Raw genomic sequence first — 27,091 nt, 5'->3', positions numbered from 1 at the left:
CTCATGACCTACTGAACATACTTCAGGTATTTGTGGGAAGGGGGCCTTGATTTTGGGAGTTGTAGTTCACCTCCATCCAAAGACCACTGAACCCAGCCAATGACGAATCTAGACCAAACTTGGCACACAGACTGAATATTGCCTGCTATGGATACTGATAGATATTTCGGGGCAATTGCCCCGAGAATCTGGAAATTGCAGTAGTTCACCCCCATCCAGACAGCACTGCACCACACCTTGTACACACACCCAAAATGGCCAACTTATAATACTGGCAGGGTTTCAGGAAGATTCAGCCACGATTCTGGGAATTGTAGTTCACCCACTCCAAACAGAAAACATAACATTAAAAGACAAATAATACCATTCTGAAATGACCTGGGCATCGCCGGTTCCCCAAGCTAGTAAATAAAATAAAGAAGAGAAAGTGAGAGGCAATACTCCGAGCCTGGCATTCCTCACAACAGGCTCCATCTACCCAACCCAGGACTCTGAAGCACTTTTCTTCAAACCCTAATTCACAAGGCAGGGACGGAGAAAAGACTCCCATTGCTAAGGAGACGCGGGGGGAGGGAGGGAGAGAGAGGGGGGGAAGGGAGGGAGGGAGGCAGGAAGGAGGAATGTGGCAGCATTTTCACTTTTCTGTGTGTGTGTCTGCAACTTGAGAAACTGTGTGAGAGAATTGGCCGTCTGCAAGGATGTTCCCGAGGGGACGCCCAGGTGTTCCATGTTTTTACCATCCTTGTGGGAGGCTTCTCTTACTGGAGCTGACAGAGGGAGCTCATTCTCGCTCTCTCGGATTCCAACCACCGGCCTGTAGGTCAGCAGCCCTGCCTGCCCATTGCGCCACCGGGGGCTCCTTTTACCTCCACACTGGGAGACATAAACTCGCCCCCTCTCTCTCACTCCCCCCTCCTTTCCTCTCTCTCTCTCTCTCTCCAATCTGAGCCGATCTTATCAATGACACTGCAGCCGAGGGGGCTTCTAATCCCACCCCCCCAGGCGCTTGGAGCCTGCTCGTGATTGGCGGCCGGCCCGGGAGGCGGGTCCCGCTGCCCCGGCTGCCATTGGCTGGCGGGGAATCCGTATCAATGTTTAAGCGGCGGCGTGAGGTGAATAGAGTCAGTCGGCAAGAGGTGCCGGGACTGAGCGGACGAAGCAGAGACAGACAGAGAGAGAGAGAGCGATGGCGGGAGGCCGAGGCAACGGCGGCGGCGAGGGGCCCGCTCCATGGTGGCGACTGCGGCAGAGAGGGAGGCGGTGCGGCTGCTGCTGCTGAGGCGGCCTCCTCGGCGCCTGGCTCCATCCAGCCAACTGTTGCTGCCGCGGCGGCGTCATCCTCGTCGTTTACCTGCAGATGGATTTCTTTGCAGAGGAGGAGGAAGGAGCCACACGTCCCCTGCCTGTCGCCTGACCAAAACAACAAAAAAACCCCCCAAAGAACACAAACAGACGGCCCAGGAAACAATCAGAGGGTCCAGGATAGAGATTGTCGCTGGAGAGACTGGATTTCAGATCTTTTTTTTTTTTTTTTACAAATATCTGAAATAATAAACAGGAAAATACAACGGCTGCCCAAACTTCCCAGAGAGAGAGAGAGAGATAACGTGTTGGGCCCCCTCCTGCCTGAACTCTGGGTTTCACATGTAACAGAAAAACAAAATACCCGAGATCTTCTCGCCAAACCGCTTTCGGGCACCCATTTGTGTTATTTTTGTGAGCGGGGCAGAAGCCAGAGACAGTCCAAGGGGATCTGCGGGCAACACCCTCCCTCTGGGCTCCCTCCTGCTCTGTGTGTGTGCTCAAAAGAACATTAAAATACTCCTTCCCCTCCCTATTTGTTATATTGCATCCTCCGATCTCTCCTTCCTTTCCATCCCTGTCTATGTGTGTCTGTGCCTTCCGAAGAGAGAGATTGCAGCCGCGACACGCGTCAGGACACGAAGCAGCAGGAACTGCATCCCGTGCTTCTATGAACCGGATTGATTGATCGATTGATTTTTTTTTTTGTTCCGCCTGACTCACCCCAGACTAGAAGCTGTGTGTGACTGAATGACCCTTTTCCCCGGGAGGGACAATATCTATCCGCCAAATCCTCCATTTTCGTGTGTAAACTGCAAGTCGCTTCTGGTGTGAGAGAATTGGCCGTCTGCAAGGACGTTGCCCAGGGGATGTTTTGCGGGAGGCTTCTCTCGTGTCAGCTGGAGCTGACAGACGGAAGCTCACCCACTCTCCCCCGATTGGAGTCTCCGACCTGTCCGTTTTTAACCCGTTGCGCTACCGGTGGGCTCCTTAAATCCTCCAGCAATAAAACATTATTGTTCTCATAGAAAGGGAAAAGACTGCGATTCCTTTCCCCTTTCTATTCAACAAGATCCGTGTTTGGAGGAGGACAAATCGGAGGCATGGACGGCGCTGCCTGCTGAAGGCGAAGGCTGTTTCCTTCCTCTGGCGTGCGAGAGGAAGAGCGAGTGTGTGTGTGTGAGTGCGCGTGTGTGGTGTCTCTCCCACCCTCTCTCTCTCTGTCTGCCCGCCCCACCTCCCCCTCCCTCCCCGATTCCCTCCCTCTCCCTTTTTTAATCTCTGCGCCCAGCCCTGAGTCGCCTGTTGATTTCCTCTCGACGACTGGCAAGGCGAGCGGACGGGAGAGTCAACGGCGACTGCGACTCAGACACGCTCCGCGAGGGAGAGCGCGAGGCGATGTGGCGGCGCGAGCAGCAGCAGCAGCAAAGGCGGAGGCGGCGGAGGCTGCTGCTCCTGCTTCTCCCTCGCCTCTCCCGCGTGCCTTTTTGACAAGGCTTGGGTGGCTTCCCCTCCTCGGTGAATCTTTGAACCCAGCCATTCCGGAGGAGAGCCTCGTCTCCAACGAACAGCAACCCCACACGTAGCCGGTCTCCTTTCGCTCTCTCTACACACACGTCTCCGAAGAGACTCCTCATCGTGTTGTCGAAGCCGGGGAGGCACTACACAGCATCCTTTTCGCCCCTCCTGTCTCCCAGCTCGGCTTTTTTCTTCTTCTTCTTCTTTTGGCGGCGCCGCAGGAGGAGCCCTGTGTGTGTGCGCGCGCGTTGTGCGTGCGTTGTGCGTGCACCTCGGCTTGGAGAGACACAGCCGAGCAGCCCCGCGGTCTCCCTCTCCCGATGGCAGGCGGCGGGATGCGGTCCTCCGCCGCAGTCGGATCGCGAAATGCAGCAGCCAAAGACTCCCAGAGAGGAGGAAGGGAATAAAACCGGGAGGGGAAGAAGCCGCCTCAGCCTGCCTTTGCCTCAGTGACTCTGCTCTCTGACACAGTCCTCCCAAAGACACGCCAATCGCCGCTTCCTTTTTGAGTGTTTATTGTTTTTTATTTTGGCTGGGATTTCACCTCGCGCTTTTCCGATTGACTCAGGACACCGGCAGGCATTTTCCCCCCCTGGTGTTTTGTACAGACCAAAGCTTTGCCTTTTCTCGTCTTTCTTCCTCTGTGAAGTTGGAACTGCAGCAGCAACAAAGGGGGGGGGGGAGATCGAGAAGGGGGGGCACTAACAACAAGCCCGCTTTTCCCCCTCCCTGACTCCTTCCTCTGCCTCCTTCTCCCGCTCATGGTGGCGCCGGGGCTTTGCGGATCTTCCCGAGCAACAGGTCCAGGAACTTGAAAGGAAAGGCGAGAGGAAGGGAGGAAGGGGAGAAGTGATGTCCCCGTCGGCCTGGTGCTGCTGCTGCTGCCTCGGCGTCCTCCTCCTCAGCTGGGCCCCCGCCTCGGCGCTGAAGAACCTCAACTACTCGGTGCCCGAGGAGCAAGGCGCCGGCACGGTCATCGGCAACATCGGCCGCGATGCCCGGCTGCAGCCCGGGCCCGGCGGTGGCGGCTCTCCCTCCTCGGATCGCCCCCGCGGCGGGAAGTCCACGTTCCGCGTGCTGGAGAACTCCGCGCCGCACCTGCTCGACGTGGACGGGGAGAGCGGCCTGCTCTACACCAAGCAGCGCCTGGACCGCGAGGCGCTCTGCCGGCGCAGCGCCAAGTGCCAGCTCTCGCTCGAGGTCTTCGCCAACGACCAGGAGATCTGCATGATCAAGGTGGAGATCCAGGACCTCAACGACAACGCGCCGGCTTTCCCCTCAGACCAGGTGGACTTGGACATCTCGGAGAACGCGGCGCCCGGCACCCGCTTCCCCTTGGCCAGCGCCCACGACCCCGACGCCGCCGAGAACGGCCTCCGCACGTACCTGCTCACCCGGGACGACTACGGGCTCTTCGCGCTGGACGTCAAGGCCCGCGGCGACGGCACCAAGTTCCCGGAGCTGGTGGTGCAGAAGCCGCTGGACCGGGAGGAGCAGAGCCATCACACGCTGGTGCTGACCGCGCTCGACGGCGGGGACCCGCCACGCTCCGGCACCGTCCAGCTCAACGTCCGCCTCATCGACTCCAACGACAACAGCCCCGTCTTCGAGGCTGCCTCCTATGTGGTGGAGCTGCCTGAGAACGCACCACTGGGCACAGCTGTGCTCGACCTCAACGCCACCGACGCCGATGAGGGCACCAACGGGGAGGTGCTCTATGCCTTTAGTGGCTACACACCGGAACGAGTAAGAGAGCTCTTCAGCATCGACCCCCAGAGTGGCCTCATCCGTGTCAAGGGCAACCTGGACTACGAGGAGGGTGCATTGGTGGAGATCGACGTGCAGGCCCGTGACTTGGGACCCAACCCCATCCCAGCCCACTGCAAGGTCACTGTCCGGCTTCTTGACCGCAACGACAATGCACCCTCCATTGGCTTTGTATCAGTGCGGCAGGGGGCCCTGAGTGAAGCAGCCCCGCCGGGCACCGTCATCGCCCTGGTGCGGGTCACCGACCGCGACTCTGGCAAGAATGGGCAGCTCCTCTGTCGGGTGCAAGGCGATGGAGGTGGCGGTGGTGGCGGTGAGGGTGCTGTGCCCTTCACCCTGGAGGAGAACTATGACAACCTGTACACCGTCGTCACTGACCGGCCCCTGGACAGGGAGGTGCAGGACGAGTACAATGTCACCATCCTGGCCAGGGACGGTGGCAACCCGCCACTCAACTCCACCAAATCCTTCACTGTCAGGATCCTGGACGAGAACGACAACCCGCCCCGCTTCAGCAAAAATTTGTATGTGCTGCAGGTTCCCGAGAACAACATCCCCGGGGAGTATCTGGGCTCCGTCTTGGCCAAGGACCCTGACCTGGGCCAAAATGGCACTGTCTCCTATTCCATTCTCCCTGGGCATGTCGGCGACGTCTCCATCTACACCTATGTCTCCGTCAACCCCACCAATGGGGCCATCTATGCCTTACGCAGCTTCAACTACGAGCAGACCAAACACTTTGAGTTCCATGTGCTGGCCAAAGACTCCGGCTCCCCCCACCGGGAGAGCAATGCCACCGTTCGTGTCACAGTTCTGGATGTCAATGACAATGCCCCTCTGATTGTCTTGCCGGCTCTGATCAATGACACTGCTGAACTCCAGGTGCCACGCAACGCAGGCGTGGGCTATCCAGTGGGCACGGTGCGTGCCTTGGATAGTGACTTCGGAGAGAGCGGGCGCCTCACTTATGAGATTGTTGAAGGCAATGAGGAGCACCTCTTTGAGATGGACCCCACCAGTGGGGAGATACGCACCCTGCACCCTTACTGGGAAGAGCTCAGCCCTGTGGCAGAGCTTGTGGTGAAGGTCAGTGACCATGGGAAGCCCAGCCTCTCCGCAGTAGCCAAACTGATAGTGCGGGCCTTGGCTGGGCCTCTTCCGGAAGCAGGGGAGCCCCAAGTGAATGGGGAGCAGCACCGACGGCCCCACTGGGACTTGTCCCTCCCCTTGATTGTCACCTTGAGTACTGTATCCATCATCCTGCTGGCCGCCATGATCACCATTGCTGTCAAGTGCAAGCGGGAGAACAAGGAGATCCGCACCTACAATTGCCGCATTGCTGAGTATAGTCACCCCCAACTTGGTGGTGGGGGTGGTGGGGGCGGTGGTGGTGGTGGAGGCAATGGTGGAGGCAAGGGCAAAAAGAAGAAGATCAGCAAGAATGATATCATGCTGGTGCCCAGTGAAGGAGAGGACAGTAGAGGGCCCCTGAACGTCATGAACGTGGTGAGCAGCCCTTCTTTGGCCACCTCGCCCATGTATTTTGACTACCAGACCCGCCTGCCCCTTAGCTCTCCCAGGTCTGAAGTGATGTACCTGAAACCTGCCTCCAACAACCTGACTGTGCCCCAGGGACACGTGGGCTGCCACACCAGCTTCACAGGGCAAGGGACTAACGTCACTGAGGCTCCTCCGAGCCGGATGTCCATAATACAGGTAGGAGACCTTTAGAAATTCCCTGTGGCATTCTCCTTCCCTCCAAACTTTGCATTGTGGGGCTGCAGTGAAACCTGCCCGGAGGCATCCACACAGGTGAATCTGTGGGTTCAGGGAGTCAACCTTTTCAAGTCTGATTCCCAGGTTAGTTCATTGGTATTAGGTACACCAATAAAATAATATGAAAATTCAAACAGTAGCAGAGCATTGCAGTAGCATAGAACTGGGGCACATTTACAAGGTAACAAACCCATTCTGTTGATCTAGTATTTTCTGGAAGGTGGTTTTTTTTCCTACAGGTTTCACTGTCATGTTCCTTGGGGGAAGCAGGGGAAGGTTCAAAGAAGGCCACTGAGTGATTTACATTTCTATAGACAATGGGATATGTTTATAAATAGATATACATCTGTATATGATATATTTTTTATTTTATACTGAGGTTTAATTTAGGGCACTTTGAGATGCAGTGTATGTAGCGCTCCATTTGTGTATGTCAAAATGGACTCTGTTTGCAAAATGTATAGCTTCTTCACAGTCAGAATGCCCTATTAAATGATGTGTGGCTATATCCATACAGATGGTTATTTTTGACACTGGATGCTATCTCTTGGGACTCTACTGATCCATCACAGTTTCTTCATGGATACCAAACCCAAGCATTTTTTTTTTTGTAAAACCACAATTTGATTTGCTAGATTATAGTGTGGCCATTGAACACTTCAAAGTGCCATTGATTTCCACAGAAAAAGGGTTTAAGCACATGACTAACCCTTTCATTGAAGTCAGTGGCTTTTTGATGTGCTTCATATTCACTGAATGAAACGTGATACTCCAATTTGGGTGTGTATAGAAGGATAGGTAGGCAGAGAGTGATCTGAATGAATAAATAAAAATGAAGAGAAAACACACATTGTGCCCTCCTATAGGAAAGCTGGCTCTTGGGTGTTGAACCAATATTCAGATTGTTTTGTCAAGGCTGGTTCTGCAGACAGTCAAGCTTATTGTTTGGTGACTGCAGATCCAGAGGTGACTTGCAGGTATGAATGGCAACTACAGACTAAAGACAACAGAAATAGCATTCTCTAAGGCACAATGTCATTTTGTTGGGGGTCGTTTCAGCTACCACATCTTCAGTGCCACACTGTGTAGGTCTAGCAATGTGTAAACCTTAGATGATGATAATGATGATAATAATAATAATAATAATAATAATAATAAAACAACTTTATTTATAGATTACCCTACCTCTCCAAAGGGACTCAGGGCGGTTTCCAACATGTATGGCAAACATTCAATGCCAATAGTTAGATAATCTATTTTTAAAAAAATGATGCTGAAAATACTACTGAATTGTGCCTTTACTCGCAGTCAGGGTGTGAACTCTATAGAACAGACCCAGCCAAAATCAAATATAGTACTTTCATGTGATGGTAGGAATCTAAGCCCATAACTAACTTTTACCACTGAAACTAATGAACCTTAAACATGCCTATCTTGATCGGTGTCCTATATTTTTGACACCTTTATTCAGACAAAACAAGGATTTTTTATTTTAGAAAATTACTGATTTAAAGTAAAGCTTAAGTTACACTTCAGACCTCGTTGTGTGCTTTCCAAAGTGGAACTTATGATATAGATGATGGGATAACTCTAGGTGTTTTTGAATTACAACTCCCATCGCAACTCACAATTGGCTCTCCCAGTTGTGAGTTGTAGTTCAACAACATTGGAAGGGCACACGTTCTCCACCTTTCTGCTCTAGTTAAGTGGGTTCTAGGCTGCAGTTCACCAGTGTAGTTGCCAACTAATACCAAAAAGAGCAGAGGTTTTAAAGTGAATTACAGTAGAGTCTCACTTATCCAAGCTAAACGGGCCGGCAGAAGCTTGGATAAGCGAATATCTTGGATAATAAGGAGGGATTAAGAAAAAGCCTATTAAACATCAAATTAGGTTATGATTTTACAAATTAAGTGCCAAAACATCATGCTATACAACAAATTTGACAGAAAAAGTAGTTCAATATGCAGTAATGTTATGTTGTAATTACGGTATTTATGAATTTAGCACCAAAATATCATGATATATTGAAAACATTGACTACAAAAATGGCTTGGATAATCCAGAAGCTTGGATAAACGAGGCTTGGATAAGTGAGACTCTACTGTAACTGAAATGAAGCCAGTGAGCTTAACTGGGGTGCATCTTTGGTTACTGAGAGCTGGGTGCAAAATGGTCACATTCTAGGATGGATTATTTCAGACTGCAGGCAAGGGATTCCTTTTTTTGAATTCTCTTCTGTATTGAAAACCATATTTTCTGCACTTTTGTAAATTAATAAGTACTTTATGGAGGGAGGAGTTAATCATGCAGCTATTTGTGATGTGTCAACAAGGGAGCATTATTCCTCTACATGAAATATGAACCAGTATACATTTACCACCTAACTGCATACCTTATACATTGAGTATAATAAGCCTTATAAAAATTCAGTTTGCATTGATGGCCTATAGAACAGAACTTACCCTACATTTATTTGTTTCTCTTTATCAATTGAAGTAGTGGGATAATGTTCATCTCAAAATGCAATCCAATGCAAGCTCTGGATAATGGCTGTGAAATTGACAATGTCATATGTTTTGTCCTGCGCTCCATCCAATATGCTGTACTGAGCCACAAGGGAATGATCTGAGTGTATCAAAAGTGACAGACTCTTTTTTAATGTTCTGTGCTTAATGGGAGAAAAGTTGTCTTGCTCTTGATGTACATAAATGTCTAAAGGGTTTGAACTTCCTTGTCCACACAGTCCTGTAGGCACCATACGTACAGTACGTTTCCTGCCTGTCATCGCAGTCCTGGGCACATTTACATGGTAGAAAACCCCATTAAGTAGTAAGATTTATTTCATGCATGGGATCAGAAAGCAAAAGCTCATTGCACAGCTGTCTGTTCCCCTCTAAGTGACACAGTCACACTTTAGTTTGACCAAGAAATTGAATCGCCAATGTGTTTGCACAGATTGGAACAGGCTTCAACTCCAGCCTTATCAGTGGCTGATGTCCCTTTCCTTTTTCTTGTGTAGATGAATAGCTGCTGTTCAAAAGTGATTCTTAGCAATGGAGAGGTATGTCACAAAGAGGGCAAAACTTGCCCATTACCTTTGCCATCATCAGAAAGGTCTCATGGGTTTCCAGCCCCCATTTCTCTTTAGCCTCCCGTCAACACTTACCTTGCCTGTCATGAACAAATAGTGGAATTAATTGTGGGTAGAGGAACTTGGAAAACATCAGGCCTCCAAATGGTCATCATTTAGTCTTTTCTCCTTTAAAAGAATGATAGCCCCAGACAAGGTCACTGCGAACTGTTCTTCAACCCACTATTGAGCTGTGCTGCAGAAACAATTTCATTTTCTGCTTATCATGGATGTGTGTTGCTATCAATTAGGTGAGCTGAGCAAAATTCAAAATCTGAAATTGATTTTAACAAAAAGTGACACTTGGAGGAAGAATATTAGGTTAGGGCAGAACTGAAGGTAATTTGATTTATAATTCATGCATTTAAAAGGATTTTCCCTTGCTTAAGTTATATCTTTAAAAAAAATACTGGTATAGTCCGAATACTAAAGCATCTTCTATATCCCACCCATCCTACCCTCCAAAGCTTTTTAAAAATTCCAATGTAATAGTTACTTAAATATGGAGACTTATATTTTGCTAAATCCATGTCATATCTATCTAGAGCAAATAATATATGTATTGATGATACTGAATCATTAAAGATTTTAATGCAGTTTAAAGTCCCACTTGGTAAACATCCTTTTTAAAACACTGTATAATACTTTTTTGTCTCGAGATTTATATACATGTAAAAGAGGAATTTCTTGACTTAAAAAGGTGTTTTGTGGTTTTTGTTCAATTTTAAAATGCTCACCATGAATGGGAATACCCAATAATATCCAATAATGCCTACTGGGAGTGTAAAGTCTGTAACATAGTGTGACACAAATCGCTATCAAGCAAGGTAACTTAGTCAATGGTCCAAGTTCTCCTTTCCACTGTGGAAAATATGGGTTGTAGATGTCTAGATCATAAATAACACAACACATTTTAAGAGAAGTTAAGATGTTTCAGTCAAATGGCTAGATAGCTATTTTGTGAAGTATATGTGTTATGAGACCAGGGGTGCATCTATACTGTAGAATTAATGCTGTTTGACCACTTTATTTCCCATATCTCAATTTTATTGGACCATAGGAGCTGCAGTTTTGCAGTGTATTTAGCATTCCCTGCCAAAGAATGCTGGTGTCTTTCTTACACCTCCCATGATTCTGTAGCATTGAGCCATGACAGTTAACGTGGTGTCAGACTGCATTAATTCTGCAGTGCAGATGCATCCCAAACGAGTGAAAGTTGGATAGCTAACTCCAATCCTCCCATGTAATAATACCAACCTATGATTTTGAGTTAGGATTAGAATGATAAATAATTAGGATGGGAGTTATCTTGGGAACCACCCAATTCTCATTCGGCACTCTGAGAAATGCAGAATCCATTCCAGATAGCCATTATCTTTAGTAAGATTGATATTTTGAATTATAGGCAGACAAGCCACTTTTTCTTCTAGCAGGCATGGGAACATTGTGATAAGGAAAGGCTTTGCCTGTTGAATGTCTTCCTGCCATGCAGCTGCTAAAGGAAGGATGAAGAACCTTTAGACTTCCAGATGGTGTGGTGAAGAACTCCAGCACTCATTTACCATTGGTCAAACTGGGTGAGATGGATGGGACTTCATATTCAAAATACCTAGAAAATAAAAGTTTCCCTTCTTTATTCTTAAAAAAGAATGAAAATTGTACACCCTTCCAGATGTTGTTGGAATGCCAAACTCCGCAGTTCCTCAAATTTGGTTATGATGGATAGTCTTCAGGCGCTCAGTTCACCTAGACTGCAGAATTATAGTTGTTTGACACCATGACCTCATCCTATGGAATCATGAGATTTGCAGTTTGTTGTGGCACTAGAGCTCTCTGATAGATAATGGTAAATATTTCACTAAACTACAAATCCCATGATTCCATAGGATGGAGTCATGACAGTGAATGTTCTGTCAAAATGCTGTAGTTCTATTCTGCATATACAGACCTGGTGGGCTCTCTGACCACTGGCTGAAAGGTATGGAAACACAAATGGGCAAACTCTTCTGGTAACCCATTTGGATGAAATGTCAGTCAGAGAAAAAATGCTTAGCCTCTCAATTCAGTGGGTCAGCATCTCTCAGAATCATAGAGTAGGAAGAGACCACAGGAGTAATCTATATGCTTAGGGATCTGTCCTAAGATCCATTCCATATATACAACAGGATCACATGGTATAGCCTTTCTTGATATGTACTGCCTCACACTAGTGGTTTGGGCATTGAACGGTGGCTCTCAAAACGAGAATTTGAATCTGCAATAAGTCAAGGAAATCCACTGAGTGCCCTTGTGTAAGTCACACTCTTGCAGCCTCAGGGGAAAGCAATGCAAAAGCCTCAGAACAAATATTGGCTAGAAAAGCTTTAGGGTGACTGTAAGTCAGAAACAGCTTGAAGGCGCACAACAACAACAAATTACTCACACTGCAGGTGGAGCTCATGTATTAATGTTTCCTTCTGAGCATGGGTGGGTGAAACCGCTTTGCAGAAGAAAACAAGCTAAAGTGCTGGATTTCTATGTTCACAGTCACTTTTTTCTTTCTCCCGCACCATAGCATCCAATAATGTCATGTACAAATATCTGGAGTGTATTCAATACACCTGATGGTGGTATCATGGCAGCAAGTTGAAGCATGCATCACAACATTGCAAATGATCGTATATTAAATCACAACAGGTCAAATATAATTTGTATATCATTCAGATAATAAATTTGGGCCAAATTCCAAGTGTTAGTGTCAGCTACAGCTGAGCCATTGAATTCATAGGGTTTATATATGTGTTTACTTAGTACATTTTAATAATTTGATAGATATCCCATAGTTATAACTCATGAATGGATTTCAGACCCCTGTGCCTTCAAATATATATCTATATATCTATATTTATACCTTAATTATTTAAATCAGGAGTGAGAAACAGGCATCTCTCCTCATGCAGTATAGTAATACCCAACATTTTATACCATTGTCTCAAGCTGATGGGAATTGCAGTTCAAAAATACCAGCACTCTGCTTAATACTCTTAGAGTTGTTTTTTTTTCCTTCCAGAAAAAGCTGTCTCTAAAGCCCTCACCTGAGATCTCTTTCCCATATTCTTGCATGATTACAATGAGATGGTTGAGAGAAGACGTGATAGCCATGTATAAATATGTTATTTATTTATTTATTTCGTGTCAAAAGCATTGTACAACAAATACATTTCAAATAATGGAAATAAGAAAAAAAAGAAGAAATCGCAAGCAACTAAATAGTTTTGGACCAAAAGCGGGCAACAGCAACCGCATTGTCTGTAGCTTTAAACAACTCCTCCTCCGTACATGAGGCAGGGCATTGTGGGCAAGCATACATATGCTGAGTTGTTTGTTCAGCTCCACAGTCACACAAGGTGGAGGATTCCTCCAGGTAGTGCCACCTTGCCAAGTTGTCTTTTGATCTGCCCACTCCACTTCTGAGTCTGTTCAGGGACTTCCAAGTTGCCCATTCTTGGTTTGCCCCTGGAGGAAGACCCTCTTGGGGGGCCATCCAGTTAGAATTGCCAGGTTTAGCTGCCCAGAGGGACACCCTTGCTGTTGCTGGAGGAACATCAAGAGGAGTGGTGGTTCTCATGAAGCCCTTCCTTGATTTGAGTCTGGTGGGAGGAGGGTGATAGCCATGCAGTGGGTGGCTTTCACAATGTTCGACCTTTTTTCTCTCACCGTTAGCAGCAACTTCCCGTCGCACGTCAGGAGGGGCAATGCCAGCTAACTTGTAGAGTTTATCAACAGGTGTAGGTTTAAGGCATCCCGTGATGATTCTGCATGTGTCATTCAGTGCTATGTCCACCTGCTTTGCATGGGCAGACTTGTGCCAAACAGGACAGGCATACTCTGCACTTGAGAAAGACAAGGCCAGGGCTGATGTTCTTATTACTTGTGGGTCTGCTCCCCATGCACTGCCAGTCAGTTTCTGCAGGATGTTATTGCGTGCAGCTACTTTTTGCTTGGTGTTCATGCAGTGTTTCCTATATGTTAGTGTTCGGTCTAAGGTGACACCAAGGTATTTAGGATGGAAACAATGTTCGAGCTCTTGGCCTTCCCAAGTAACCTTCAGTTTCCTGTTGGCTTCGCGGTTACGTAGGTGGAAAGCACACACTTGTGTCTTGGCAGGGTTATATAAATATGTGAAATGATACCATAAGGAAAAGGGAGCAGCCTTCTTTTCTGCTGCTCTAGAGACTAGAACTCGGAGTAATGGATTCAAATTACAGGAAAGGGGATTTTACCTGAACATTAGGAAGAACTTCCTGACTGAAAGAGCTATTCAGCAGTGGAACTCTCTGCCTCATAGTGTTGTGGAAGCTCCTTCCTTAAAAACTTTTAAACAGAGGCTGGATGACCATCTGTCAGGGGTACTTTGACTGTGTTTTTCTTGCATGGAAGGGGGTTGTACTGGATGGCCCATGTGGTCTCTTCCAACTCTATAATTCTATGATTCTATGTAGTACAGCCTTTGATTATTAGAACGTTTGGAAGGGTTTATGCATTGGAAATAATAAATTCCAACTGATTCAGCACAGCATGACAATTGCATTGGGGAGTTTGGTTCCATTTTCTTCACTTTTAGAATGAATTGCAGAAATGCAAATGCTAGCAAGCAAATCATAGACTGATTAGCATGTGTGTCTTCCCTAGTATAGGAAACTGCCTGATGTGCTAAGTGGGAATGAGCAATGGTAGTTATTTCACACATCCAGACAATCAAGGGAGAGAAAGAGTCAAGTTTAAGTTCAACCATACTTTGGATGTGTGATATCTTATTGATATGCAGATGCTTAGTGCTGTGGAGGCTGATGAGGAAGAGTTTTTACTATGTTGGTTGAAGAAAAGGCAGTGAAATGATTTTGAGTATAACTAATGTACGGTTTATACACTGATAGAATATTATAGCTTGCAACAGGTGGCTGGCATAAACAGTAGATGAGTTCCCCAGTGTTATTCATGTTTACTCAGAAGTAAGTTCTACTAATTTCAATGGGATTTCAATTCCTCTTTTACATGTATATAAATCTCGAGACAAAAAAAAGATGATTTCATCTGTAACAGTTACTTTCATACAGCAAGTTATCTCTTCTCTTCTCTCTCTCTCTCTTTCTCTCTCGACTAAAATGATCAAGGGTCTGGAGAACAAGCCCTATGAGAAGCGGCTTAAAGAGCTGGGCATGTTAAGCCTGCAGGAGAGAAGGCTGAGAGGAGACATGGTAGCCATGTATAAATATGTGAGGGGAAGTCATAGGGAGGAGGGAGCTACAGGAAAGGCGATTTCACCTGAACATTAGGAAGAACTTCCTAACTGTGAGAGCTGTTCGGCACGGGGATTCTCTGCCCCGGAGTGTGGTTGAGGCTCCTTCTTTGGTGGCTTTTAAGCAAAGGCTGGATGGCCATCTGTCGAGGGTGCTTTGAATGTCATCTTCCTGCTTCTTGGCAGGGGGTTGGACTGGATGGCCTGGGAAGTCTCTTCAAATCTGATTCTATGTTTCTTTCAGGCTGAATTTAAATTTAGGACCATCATTCTCAAATATTATTAATTCTCCAGATATTTTGGACTTTAGCTCCCAGAAACTCTGTCCAGGAAGTCTGAGAACTGAGTTCCAAAGGTTAAGATTCACTGGTTTAGGATATCTTGGTCAAATGTGGTGCTCTCTAGATAGTCTTGAACAACTCTAAAGTTTTGTCGAATATCTGTACTAACTGAGACTGATGCTGCTATTCAAAATAATCTGAAGGGTATTTAACTAACACAACAAGTAGTGAGTGGTGCTAAGAATTGCAGGCCTGCAACTCATTTTTGCCCACCCTTGAAATAAATCATAGTTTTAAAAAATCATAGATTGTTTGGGTTTAATCATAAAAACAGACCATGGTTAGTCAAATCGGAAGCAACTGATTCTGGTCTTGAGTGAGCGAGAGGAGAAAGTTCATTCTGTGCTGAAGGAGAGTCTGAAGCCCCTTCTACACTGTTGTATAAAATCCAGATTATCTGCTTTGAACTGGATTATATGGCATTGTAGACTCTTATAATCTAGTTCAAAGCAGATCATGTGGATCATCTGCTTTGATAATCTGGATTATATGGCAGTGTAGAAGTGGCCTGAGAGTCATTAAAGTAAGGCTGATATGTTTGGACACACCAACTTGGTTACTTGTGTATAGAGATATAAATCAACCTTCTGGGATTTCAGTCTTTGCAATTGATTTAGTGGGTCTCATGTTTGCTGAACTATGAGCATTTAAATTCACTAGGGGATTTTCTTTAATTTGCTTTCCTCATAGAAGTCCAAGTATGAGGACAATATTGAATCAAGACTGCATTTTTCAAGCCCTGCTTCTCTGTCTCTCAGAGATCTTCAGATAAGTGCTTATGCAAGTTCTGACTCGAGGCACATCTACACTGATGCTGTAATGCAGCTTGGAACTGGTTTGGGAGAAACCGGTTTTGCTGTATGGGTAGATTGATGGGCCTGGAACAGGTTTGAGGCCAGTTGGATGTTTACATTAATCTCTATGGGTGCTTTCAATTGCAGATGAAGATCAGCACTCCAAAAGCATATGAGGTGAAAAAAGTCACTTCCATACCCTCCATAAGAGTGAAGGTAATCAATTAGCCCTCTCAAGGGGTCCCTTAGCCCCCTGTTGCCCAGCTATGCCCTTGGGGACACTTTTCAGCAGCCCTGATTCCTGATTCCTTAGCAGGGGCGGGTGTATACAACATACTCTGTGTTTTGCAGAGCTGATTTCGCCCTGGATCTGGGATACACTGAAATCTGTCATAGGCTATACCTGCAACTTTTAAAAATGTGCTGTATACCCTTAAATGGATCCTGCAGCATGTATTGGCGGGCATGTGTTTTGTGGCTGCCATTCTTTTGAGTCATCTTGAAGCCACATAAGAGTGCCAGTGCAGATAGGACCTTGGAGGTGAAGCCACTAGAACAACTTCATTGGTTAGATGTCTATGTATTGATTAGCACAGAGTTACGATGGCAGGGTCAAGAGGAAATCTTTTATGCCAATCCCAACTTTAGACAAGACTGCAGTGCAGACCTTGTCACAGCCCAAGCCAAATGAAGCTTTTCAGGCACATGTGGCTTCCAACAAAGCCATGATAAAATCTCTATAATAACTTTGTAAAATAAGGCCAATCCTAATATACAACTGGTGGACTATATATATATATATTTGGTTATGAGCTATATTAAAGGTTGTGACAATTGTTTTATATTTCCAGAAGAAAGCCATCTCAGACCTAGATTACTATAGACAAGCTACCAGAAGAAATTCTACATTGTCTGGGCTTTATTGTGTTTGATATTTTTACCACATGCACATGCTGGGTCAGACTAAAGCTCCATCTGTCCAATAGTCCTTTTACCCAGTAGTCAACCTGTTTCTTTGTAGGAAGCATACAAACAAGATACAAATGTGATTACAATCTCCTTGTGTTCTGAACAACTGTTGTTCAAAATTATAACAACTCTGACACTGCTGGAAATGTTTAAGCATCATAGCTAATAGTCACTGAGAACTCAAACCTAGAGAAATTACTTCTTAGAGTAATTAATCACAGTCTAAGGCTGGATCTACACTGCTCTATATCCCAGGATCTGATCCCTGATTATCTGTTTGTCCCAGATTAGCTGGCAGTGTAGACTCATATAATCTAGTTCAAATCAGATAATATGGGATCAGATCCTGGGATATAGGGCAGTGTAGATCCAACCTGAGTCACAAGTAGTTATTTCCTTCCTTGATGTTAAGAACTAAAACTAAAATATTACTTTTGAAAACAAGTTCAAACTGCTAACATATCCTTAGTGCTGTACCTACAAAACTGACCAAAGCACTTATATTGCAAAAAGAATGAAAATATTCATTTTCTTCACAAATGTACATGTGCCTCGGTTACTGAGACACATTAAAGTTCCTGGTAGACACCTTCCCTTTCCTCTGTATTAACTTCTAGACTTTTAAGAATAATCTGACATGTAGAAATCAAGCAGGTGAAGGTGTTCAACTCTATTTTTGGTTTTGAAACAAAAGTTGAGTGCCCATTTCTTGAGGACACTTTAACTGAGGGTTCTTTCACTTGCAAAGTGTTGAACTAGGTGGCCATTCGTGTCACTTCCAGTTTGGGTAATTTTTGCAGGTCAGGTTGTGCTTAAAGTTGGACAACAAGAACAGAAAAAAAGGGAGAAGGTGTCATGTGTTACACTTATCAGGTTTTAAAGCAGTGGCAGGGCCTTTGCTGCTTAACCGATACTGCTGAACTATAAAGCCTATCAGCCTTAGCTGACAAAGCCAATGGAGATCATGGGAATTGCAGTTCAATAAATTCTGCATTGTTTTTCTCCATTGTTCAAATTCTTTCAGTATAAAAAAATAGTACCATGACAGACATGTTAGCAAAGATAAACTTATGAGTGGGATGACCACTGCCCCCCGGCCAAGAAAATTGAATATCCTTTATCCAAAATGCTTATGATCAGAAGTGGTTTGGATTTCTGAATTTCTTTTTAATTTTAGATTATCAACATTTGCATATTCCATAAATAATGAGGTATCATGGAGATGGGACCCAGATTTAAATACAAAATTCATTTATGTTTCTTGTATACCTTATATATGCATAGCCAGAATGGTTGGGAAATTCTGGAAGCAGTTATCTAAAATTTAGGTTTTCTAAGTTGTGGTGTAACCTATGTTTTCAAAGAAATATATACTGGAAATCTAGGTAGGGCAGGAAATCTGAGATCGGTGACAATCTGTATTTTTCCAGAAGCATCTCAGAAATAAAATGGGCATTAGTTTACTCCAGCAGAGTATTTCTTGAGTTCTTATTCAAACCTGATTACTGAAGTAAGGCAAGAGCAATTTGCTCTGGTTGTTGTTGTTGTTGTTGTTGTTGTTGTTGTTGTTTAATTGTAAGCACATTTGTGTGCAAAATCAAGCTGAAGGGGGCGGTTGTGTGGATAACAACAATAATTTCATGCCAACAGAAAATAGGCTTCTTTTTGTTTGTTTTTCTGGCAAACAAATCACAATTTCCTTTCCTCCACATTTCTGAAAGAGATGAAAGAGTTGATGGATAAAGGGAACGCAGGAGATATAGGTTCTTTTAAAGTGACACGACAACAACATTGAAAACTATCTACATATGCAAGTCGTGCTGATGATCATAGAGAATATTTACGATTGTACTTGTGAGGCGGTGTTGAAAGATTTGTAAATATAGCAGGCACAGAGATAGAAAAAGAGAACCCCAGCTACAGCTTTTTATTGAACACTAGCAACAAAAAAGCTCATTTTTCAAGAAACTCTCAAGCTGAGAATCGCCATGGTTTGCTGTGGTAGGCAGTCCTGTAACATTTTAAGATAAAGTACAGATCATTGGTAATACTTCCAGGCACCTGATGTTTACCATGTGCCGACAGATTACTGTCAAATCCCAATGCAACCTCGTCGCCAGGTGTCCTTCATAGCATCTGAGAAGAGAAGAGATTTCAGGGGAGAAAGAAAAACCCCATAAGCTGTGTTCCCGCTGTTCGACTATGTGCATTTGTTCCTTTGCTTCTTTTTTTAAAAAAATGCCCATATATCTCTGTCTTGCAAACACTGCGAATGGAACAAAAAGGATAAATGTTTCAAGAGGCTGCGTTTGCACTAGGATCAAAATCTAGGATCAAAAGAGTCAAATTCTTCTTAGTTTGCGTTTTTATTCTTTGCACTTGTAGGAACTTCCATATGCATTTGGTGGGCGTTAATGTCAACGACGGACTGGAAACTCTGAGTCAGAATCCTTTGCTTTTAAAATGAAAAACAAAGCTGCAGCTTTAGCAGCCAGGTTCTGAAGTGTATCTCGCACACTTCCATCTGGCTTCCATCACAGTAGTTAAGCATGCTTACTGCTAAAAAGTCCATCAAAGACTACTGTGCGGTAATGTAATTTATATGAGTACTGCAGCCTAGTGGAATATACTAGGACCTCAATTCAATGTTAACCTGGTATTGCTTTAGCATTTTCTCTCACCTCCTCCTCAACAGCCTGTAGCCTAAAAACAGAGCTTAGGAGAAAGAGTTGCCAGACTGAAAATGAGAGAGTGCTCCTGTAACCTTTAATGTTTGCATAGAAAAAAATATTTTCAAGAGTTGTTGCTTGTTACCTTGTGATATGACTTGCAACATCTGCTTACATCCCCTTTTCTACACATCCGCTAGAAGTACAACGGTCCTCTGCAGAACTCCAGGTGGTTTCCCACCCACCTCCCAGAATAAGCTTTGGTGATACAGGCGGTACAAGCAGTGCTGCAATGGGAAAGGGATCTGACCTGCCTCTCTTTATCCTACTGATAGAAACAGTTCAGTCAGTGGGTGTCTTCCCCTTCACCTTCTGGTCTAGATCTAATGACAAGAGAGTATTATTCCCATTGCCAGATCTTGTTACAAACTGTGTAGCTATAAAAAGAATGAATAAGACTATTTCAAAGTGGCCTTTGAGGTTTTCCATTGAATATACCGGTGTGGTTGCACTGCCTGCTTTCCATTGTGTATAATAATACTTAGCATAGCTAGAGTGCTTCAGCAGTAGGAATTTCACATAGTTCAAACAATTGGCTCAGGAGAAAGCTGCCTTCTGCGCACACACACACTTCCTCCCCTCTCTTCACTGTGCATAGAAAAAGCACAGGACTCCCATTTTGACTACAACTATTCATTCTATATTATTTCTAAGCTATTTGTTGCAACTATAGTTAGTTAACCAATCAGATCTGGGGCAGAAATTGTTGATCCTAATTTGCTTTAACTAGATTAGAATAAATTACAGTTCGTGTAGTGAATGTGATGCACAGCTGTGGTTTCTTCTTTAAGAGGAAGTGGAAAGTTTGGGCTCCTTTGTGTATGAAGAACGAAGGGAAAAATATAGGTGTTCTGTGAATCCAAAGCCCATTACCATTTTTTCCTGATCACCTAGTATGTGATTGTCTAAACCAGACTGTGAGTTAGTGCCAGAGACAAGATGTGAACTAAGAATTTCTTGTTTCATGGCCAAGGTTCTTATCTTTTCTGTTACAGCTCATAAATATTGGTTGAAAAATATCACATGTTAATGAGATTACAAATGCTACGGTGTCCTCATTCCCAAAATATCAGAACCCTGTTAAGTGGCCAAAGTACACATGCTATAAATGAGTGATGATACTGATGTACCTGTTAAAAAAGAGACATGGTGAAAAGATCCAAACAGGATCTGGACTGCAAAACATAGGGAAAGGATTTCACCTTATCATCTTATAGCACAGTGCCAACAAAAATCAGCCCTGTTTGTTCTGGGAGAGAGGTCTGCATGCTTCTTTCTTTTAGAGGCTCAGCAAATAATACCTTATGAAGGAAGATGTTGAGTTGGAGGCATGGGGAAAGGCTACCCCCTCTTTTAAGCAGCAGTCCTGATGAGGTCTTTCCCCACAACTCCCCCAAATAAAACAGATATCTAAAATGCAGGCTTGTATTTAACATTAAATGTTGTTTGGATATCAGTCTGGCCTGAGCACATTCTGAACCCTCAAGCCATACCCCCCCCCCCCCTCGGTTCATGGAATTGCTTCTTAGGAATACAACTTAATGCAGGTGACAAAATCAAGAAAGTTGTGAATTCCCCTCCCTTTGTTAAATATTACCCCTCAAACATGTTGCCAGGGTGCACACTTTTGACACTGAGAGGAATTTGAAAAGCAATTGGTGCTTGGGTGGATGAGGAATGGGATGCTGGTTGGTTGGAGGTGAGGTGTTTAAAAATCAAACGGTCTAGTCCAAGGCTTTGACGTGGGCCTCAGCAGTTCCAAATTCCATTATTTTCCCCTATATTTATTAGGTTCAGTTGCAGCTGAATGGGTACCTAAAATGGCGAGACTGTCGGTGGATTCTGTTTTCAAATGGATTTGCTTGTACAAATCAGCATTCCTTCCACCTATCCACTCCAGTTGGGCCTGCAAGGCAAACTGATACCAGTAAATGCTTGGAATTTTATAACAGTTTAGAGTGTTTGAAGCACTTCAGATTTATTATACTGTTGTAATCTGTACATCAGCTCTCTAAGATTGGTGTTATCAACTGCGTATTTCAGGTGTGGTGGGTGCTGAGAAAGACGAGAGAGCAGGCTGATTAATAGCATTCACCCGAGGAGCACATAGCAGAGCTGCTAGCATGTTGCTCAGTGGATTAGCTTCTACAAAACACTTCCTTTCATTGCAATATTTTTGTGTGTGTGTCAGGAGTGACTTGAGAAACTGCAAGTCACTTCTGGTGAGAGAATTGGCCGTCTGCAAGGACGTTGCCCAGGTGACGCCCAGATGTTTTGATGTTTTACTATTCTTATGGAAGGCTTCTGTCATGTTCCTGTATGGAGCTGGAGCTGATAGAGAGAGCTCATCCATGCTTTCCCAGTGTTGGATAAGTGATAACTAGAATCAACACCTGGATTTGAAATATTGATAGTAGTGGTCCTCAAAGGGTCAACCATATCTCTCTGATCTGAGGCTGGGCAACAGAAAATATGAGTTTGTGCGCTGTAGCCTTGTTCTCATCGTAACCTACCTCATAGGACTGTGGTGAAAATATACAGGGAGTGGCCCATGAACATATCACCTTAGGATGGCAAGAAGAATGAGATGGGATTGAAGCTGACATTGTTGACAACAATAAAAGCATGGGATGTGTTAATAGCATGGCAAAAGTATAGCAGATTGCAACCTGAAATTTTATAGCATCATCTTAGAGAATCCTCAAAGTAGATCATTTTGCTGTCCCAGCATATGTCTATATTTATTTATTTGATTTGCATTCTGGCTTTCTCCCAGAACGGGGACTCAGGTGGCTCATAACAAAATTACACAAAAAGGTACAGCCAATTCCTCCCGCACCTGCCAGGATAATTACAGAATACAAGTAAGCTTGCAGTCAATGCAATTAAATAGTTCAGTGGTAGCTGGTGGCTTCCATGTCAATTGAGATGGTAAATCTTGGTTTAAATCTTAAAGCAGTGATTCAGGGTGCTGGATTCAATGCCCAAATAGGTAAAGAACTTTGGAGATCTTTAAATTTCAAACTGAAAGGTGGAGTGAGGCTGGATCTACACTACCCTGTATGCCATGATCTGATTCCAGATTATCTGCTTTGAACTGGATCATACGAGTATACACTGCCAGATAGTCTGGGTTAAACATATAATCTGGAATCGGATCCTGAGATATAGGGCAGTGTAGATCCAGCCTAATATGGAAACCATCAGTTATTACTTGGACCTTGCAAATCAACACATTCGATTTAAACTCCCCTCAGCCGAGCCCTGAGTCCATTTCTTCTGGCACTTCTGCTTGGCATGTCAGAGTTCACTATAAAGCCAGAATGGGAAATGCCACATTTGGAAACCGTTTCTATTTAATTTTCAGGCCCCTTCTACACTACCATATAATCCACATTATCAAAGCAGAAAATCCACATTATCTGTTTTGATTTTTAAAATTAATGTATTATTATTTTTAAAATATATAACTTTTTATTTACATACATTAACAACTTACAGTGTAAACAGAACACAAAACACTGAACCTTTTACAAACATATAACCCCCATCACCAGGTATTGAAGGAGCGTACCAAGGTCTCCACATTGTCTGTTTTGAACTGGATTATTTGAGTCTACATTACCATATAATCCAGTTCAAAACAGATAATTTGAATTTTATATGTCAGTGTAGAAGGGGCCTTAAATTCTTTTTTTTAAAAAAACAAAAAACAAAACCCTCTTTCCTAATGTGCACATGCAAACTAACATATCAGGCCCGCTTCTATGCTGCCAAATAATCCAGATGATCAAAGCAGATCATTCACACTATCTCCTTTGAACTGGGTTATATTTAGCTCCTTCTACTCTGCCATATAAAATCTGGATTATCTCCTTTGAACTGGATTATATGGCAGTGTAGACTCACATAATTCAGTTCAAAGCAGATAATGTAGATTATCATCTTTGATCATCTGGATTATATGGCTATAATTTAGGGGCCTAAATTACATTCAGCATGGTCTTGTTTTAACTCCTATGTGAAGATTTTATGCAACTACATTTACTTACTTTGCCCTCCTTTCTTCAATTCTGCTTCTTATTCGTGGTCTTAGCTGCCTTACCTGTCCCATATTACTTCTGCCCTGACTCTTATAAGAAGTTTCTTTCTCCTCACCAAAATTTAGCAATAGCTCCCCATCAATTAGAGTATTTGTGAATCTTCGAAGACATCCTCAGCAACTTACCAATTTTCTGCATCATTGCTGCTATGTTTTGGCTTAGGTTGTTGGAATAGCATAGAATACTGATAGCAATGCTAAATGAGAATATAACCAAGAGGGGACATTTTACTTTTGTGAGAATAGAGAATTAATGATGCATTTGAGATTGAAGCCCACCTTATTAAATTAGTAGATATTACCATTCTAGTTATAAGAAGATATTTTGTGTGCTGAAAACATTAGCTGATAAAAATTATTTCCAAATGCCATATCTGGTTCCAAAGACATTCAAACATAATGCCATATTTGGTGAATGAGTTGTTAGTTTGCATTATTGTACACATTGGGGAGAACATTTTGTAAGTTTTCTCATTAGTTATTGCAGTCAAACCTCATCAATGTGACAATAGATATATACATTAAGGAATGTACCAACTAAAAGTCCCAATTTTCTGGAACATGGATGATCACACTCAAATCTAGAATAGTTGTCTAGGGGCCCTTCCACACAGTCATACAACCCAGAATCATAGAATCATAGAATCATAGAATAGTAGAGTTGGAAGAGACCTCATGGGCCATCCAGTCCAACCCCCCGCTAAGAAGCAGGAAATCGCATTCAAAGCACCCCCGACAGATGGCCATCCAGCCTCTGCTTAAAAGCTTCCAAGGAAGGAGCCTCCACAACAGTCCGGGGCAGAGAGTTCCACTGCCGGACAGCCCTCACAGTGAGGAAGTTCTTCCTGATGTTCAGGTGGAATCTCCTTTCCTGTAGTTTGAAGCCATTGTTCCGTGTCCTAGTCTGCGGAACAATGAGAATGAGATATCAGAATATCAAGACAGAAAATCCCACAATATCTGCTTTGAACTGGGTTATCTGAGTCCACACTGCCATATATTCCAGTTCAAAGCATATAATGTGACTCCTATTATACAACTGGAGTTTTATTTGTATTATACAGGATCTGTGAAGCACACATTGACCAGCCTTACCCAACCCATATTCCCTAAGATGTAAACAATTTATTGATTTATTTATAAAATTTACATTTTACCTTTTAATTTGTAAGGCAATGAATTATACTGACTGTGGATCCTTTCAAGTCAGGCAGTTCATTTGCATGAAGGATTGCAGTGGGAATGGTGTCAATCTTTTGTCTCTTGCGCAATAACACAACCAGGAACAGTGCATTTTCCAAGCCTCTTTCCTCAATGGCAAACAAGCCACATACAAGTCTTCTGGATCAAAGGCCAACAGTGGCCACCCCATCATACTACACCAGGCATGGGCAAACTTCGGCCCTCCAGGTATTTTGGACTTCAGTTCCCACAATTCCTGCCTGTCCTACACCAATGGTAATTTGCAAGCATTCAGTAAAATGTTGGTCTCAAAAGACCTAAAGGTGTCCGATTGTGGAAGAATGCATTAAACAATGCACAATCAGATGGTGTAAACATAATATTATGGCCACCAATTTGAACTACCAGTTGCATTTCATGAGTTAGCTTTACTATGCTAAATACTTGCAGTATTGATCTATATCTATTAGAGGCAACACTTTGAACCAGCCTAGTTTAGCTTCTTATTAATAGAAAGAGTACAGAGTTTTCCTTGTAAGGCATGTATATACCACACATGTAAATTTTGCATTTCTTCATCTGAGAAAGCAACAATGTCAGTTTCTTCAGAAATGTGAGACTTTAGTATGGCATTAAAATAGGCAGAAATCCTTTGAGATAATTTTGTTTGCAGCACTGAAATACAGCAGTGAGTCTTTATGCATTATTTTGTTTTAAATTCCCTTAATTCCATATGAATAACAGAAAAAACTAGGACCAAATGTTGCTCCCAGTTATTTCACTGAGCTCTGTCTTATGAAATCCTTAGCTGCCGCTGAAGAAAGTGTGCCTGTTCTTTTCAAGTGCATTCTCACAGGGAAACGATAATACAGATAATGTTGTCTGGATCTGGAGCTCTTAGCAAATGTTTCCATTGGATTTAATTGTGTTGCCTGTGTAAGCATGAGGGTTAGGAACTTGAAAAATGAAAGCTACACTGTTTTCAATTTTCATAATAGATTAGATTGTGGAGAAATCCCTCAGGGTTTCAGTTTTCATTTGGTGAAATTGCCACGTGCTTTTTGGGTCTTTAGCGTTGTCGACAATTTCTCCTAACACAGTGCTCTTTGTAAAAAAAAGAGAAAGAAAGAAAGTCATTTATGCAGCCTAAATAGATGTCCTTTCTTTGTATCGATGTGCATTGTGGCTCTGTATTTTCTGTAAGTCTGTATTATTGGAGCACATGTCCCAGCTTTCTACAGTCTTTCACAGTTTCCTCTTCTGCATGTTACTGAAGGTGCAAACACTCTTGAATTGCTTCTTTGTTGCTGCTGCTGTGCCAGAGACTACCATGGAGTGTGACTTTGTTTTGAAAAGAACAACACTTATTCTTTGATTTATATATCACCTGCTTCCCAAAATGGCGCTCAGCCTTTTTTTTAAATGAAGCACAAATAAAGCCACAATAAGCTGCCATATTGAAAGACAGGTAAACAAATTGTGTGCTTAATCCAACATCATCCCCAACTAGAGCCAATGCACTCAGATAAATGAAACTTGTTAATCATCACTTATGCATGTTTCTTTGATTTTAGTGGCTGTATCCTAGTTGGCATTAACATTGGATTGAGCTTTGTATTCAACCATAAGCATATTAAATACAGTTTTAAACTTCATCAATAAAAAGCCTCCACAAAAGCTTTGAAGCCTCTTCCTCAGCGATCAATCACTTGTCGAAATCATATTTGTCTCTGAAAGAAAGAAAAGAAATGTTTCTCAGAAAGAAGTCACTCTCACAGGGACATATCTTTTTGTAAACAGCATAGAGATATTTTCATAATGATTAGAGATTGAGAGTTTAACATCAGTTTAGAATGTGTCTTTGAATGATGATTTAGTAATCAAAATGCCCATTGTTTGGATGTGGAAGTAAGACTTGTACTCTGCAGAGATGAAAAGATGGGATGGGGGCAAATGATAACTACAGTAGAGTCTCGCTTATCCAATGTAAATGGGCTGACAGAACGTTGGATAAGCGAATATGTTGGATAATAAGAAGGGATTAAGGAAAAGTCTATTGAACGTCAAATTACATTATGATTTTACAAATTAAGCACCAAAACATCATGTTATACAACAAATTTGACAGAAAAAGTAGTTCAATACACAGTAATGCCATGTAGTAATTACTGTATTTACGAATTTAGCACCAAAATATCATGAT

At 43.5% G+C, this 27,091-nt stretch overlaps 1 protein-coding gene across 13 annotated transcripts in view; it reads left to right on the top strand.

Annotated features, from left to right (window-relative positions):
• The first annotated feature begins 1,118 nt into the window (after positions 1–1,118).
• The window catches only part of LOC100555004 (protocadherin-17), a 192,807-nt gene continuing 166,834 nt past the window's right edge, over positions 1,119–27,091 (top strand). For 9 of the 13 annotated variants that reach the window (XR_010004412.1, XR_010004414.1, XR_010004413.1 and 6 more), the window contains exon 1: positions 1,120–6,303. Coding sequence is in view for 10 of the 13 variants with exons in the window: in XM_008106841.3 (XP_008105048.2) it covers positions 3,673–6,303 (2,631 nt within the window). In the remaining 3 variants the exon portion in view is untranslated. Of the gene's footprint in view, positions 6,304–27,091 lie in introns of all 13 variants that reach the window. The other 4 variants (XM_003218650.3, XM_008106832.2, XM_008106831.2 and 1 more) reach the window with 2 other exon arrangements.

The sequence above is a fragment of the Anolis carolinensis genome, chromosome 3 (assembly GCF_035594765.1).
Source record: "Anolis carolinensis isolate JA03-04 chromosome 3, rAnoCar3.1.pri, whole genome shotgun sequence".
In the NCBI taxonomy this organism is placed as follows: domain Eukaryota; kingdom Metazoa; phylum Chordata; class Lepidosauria; order Squamata; family Dactyloidae; genus Anolis; species Anolis carolinensis.
Note: the sequence above shows the minus strand (reverse complement) of the source record. Positions and strands in the feature narration are given on the sequence as shown.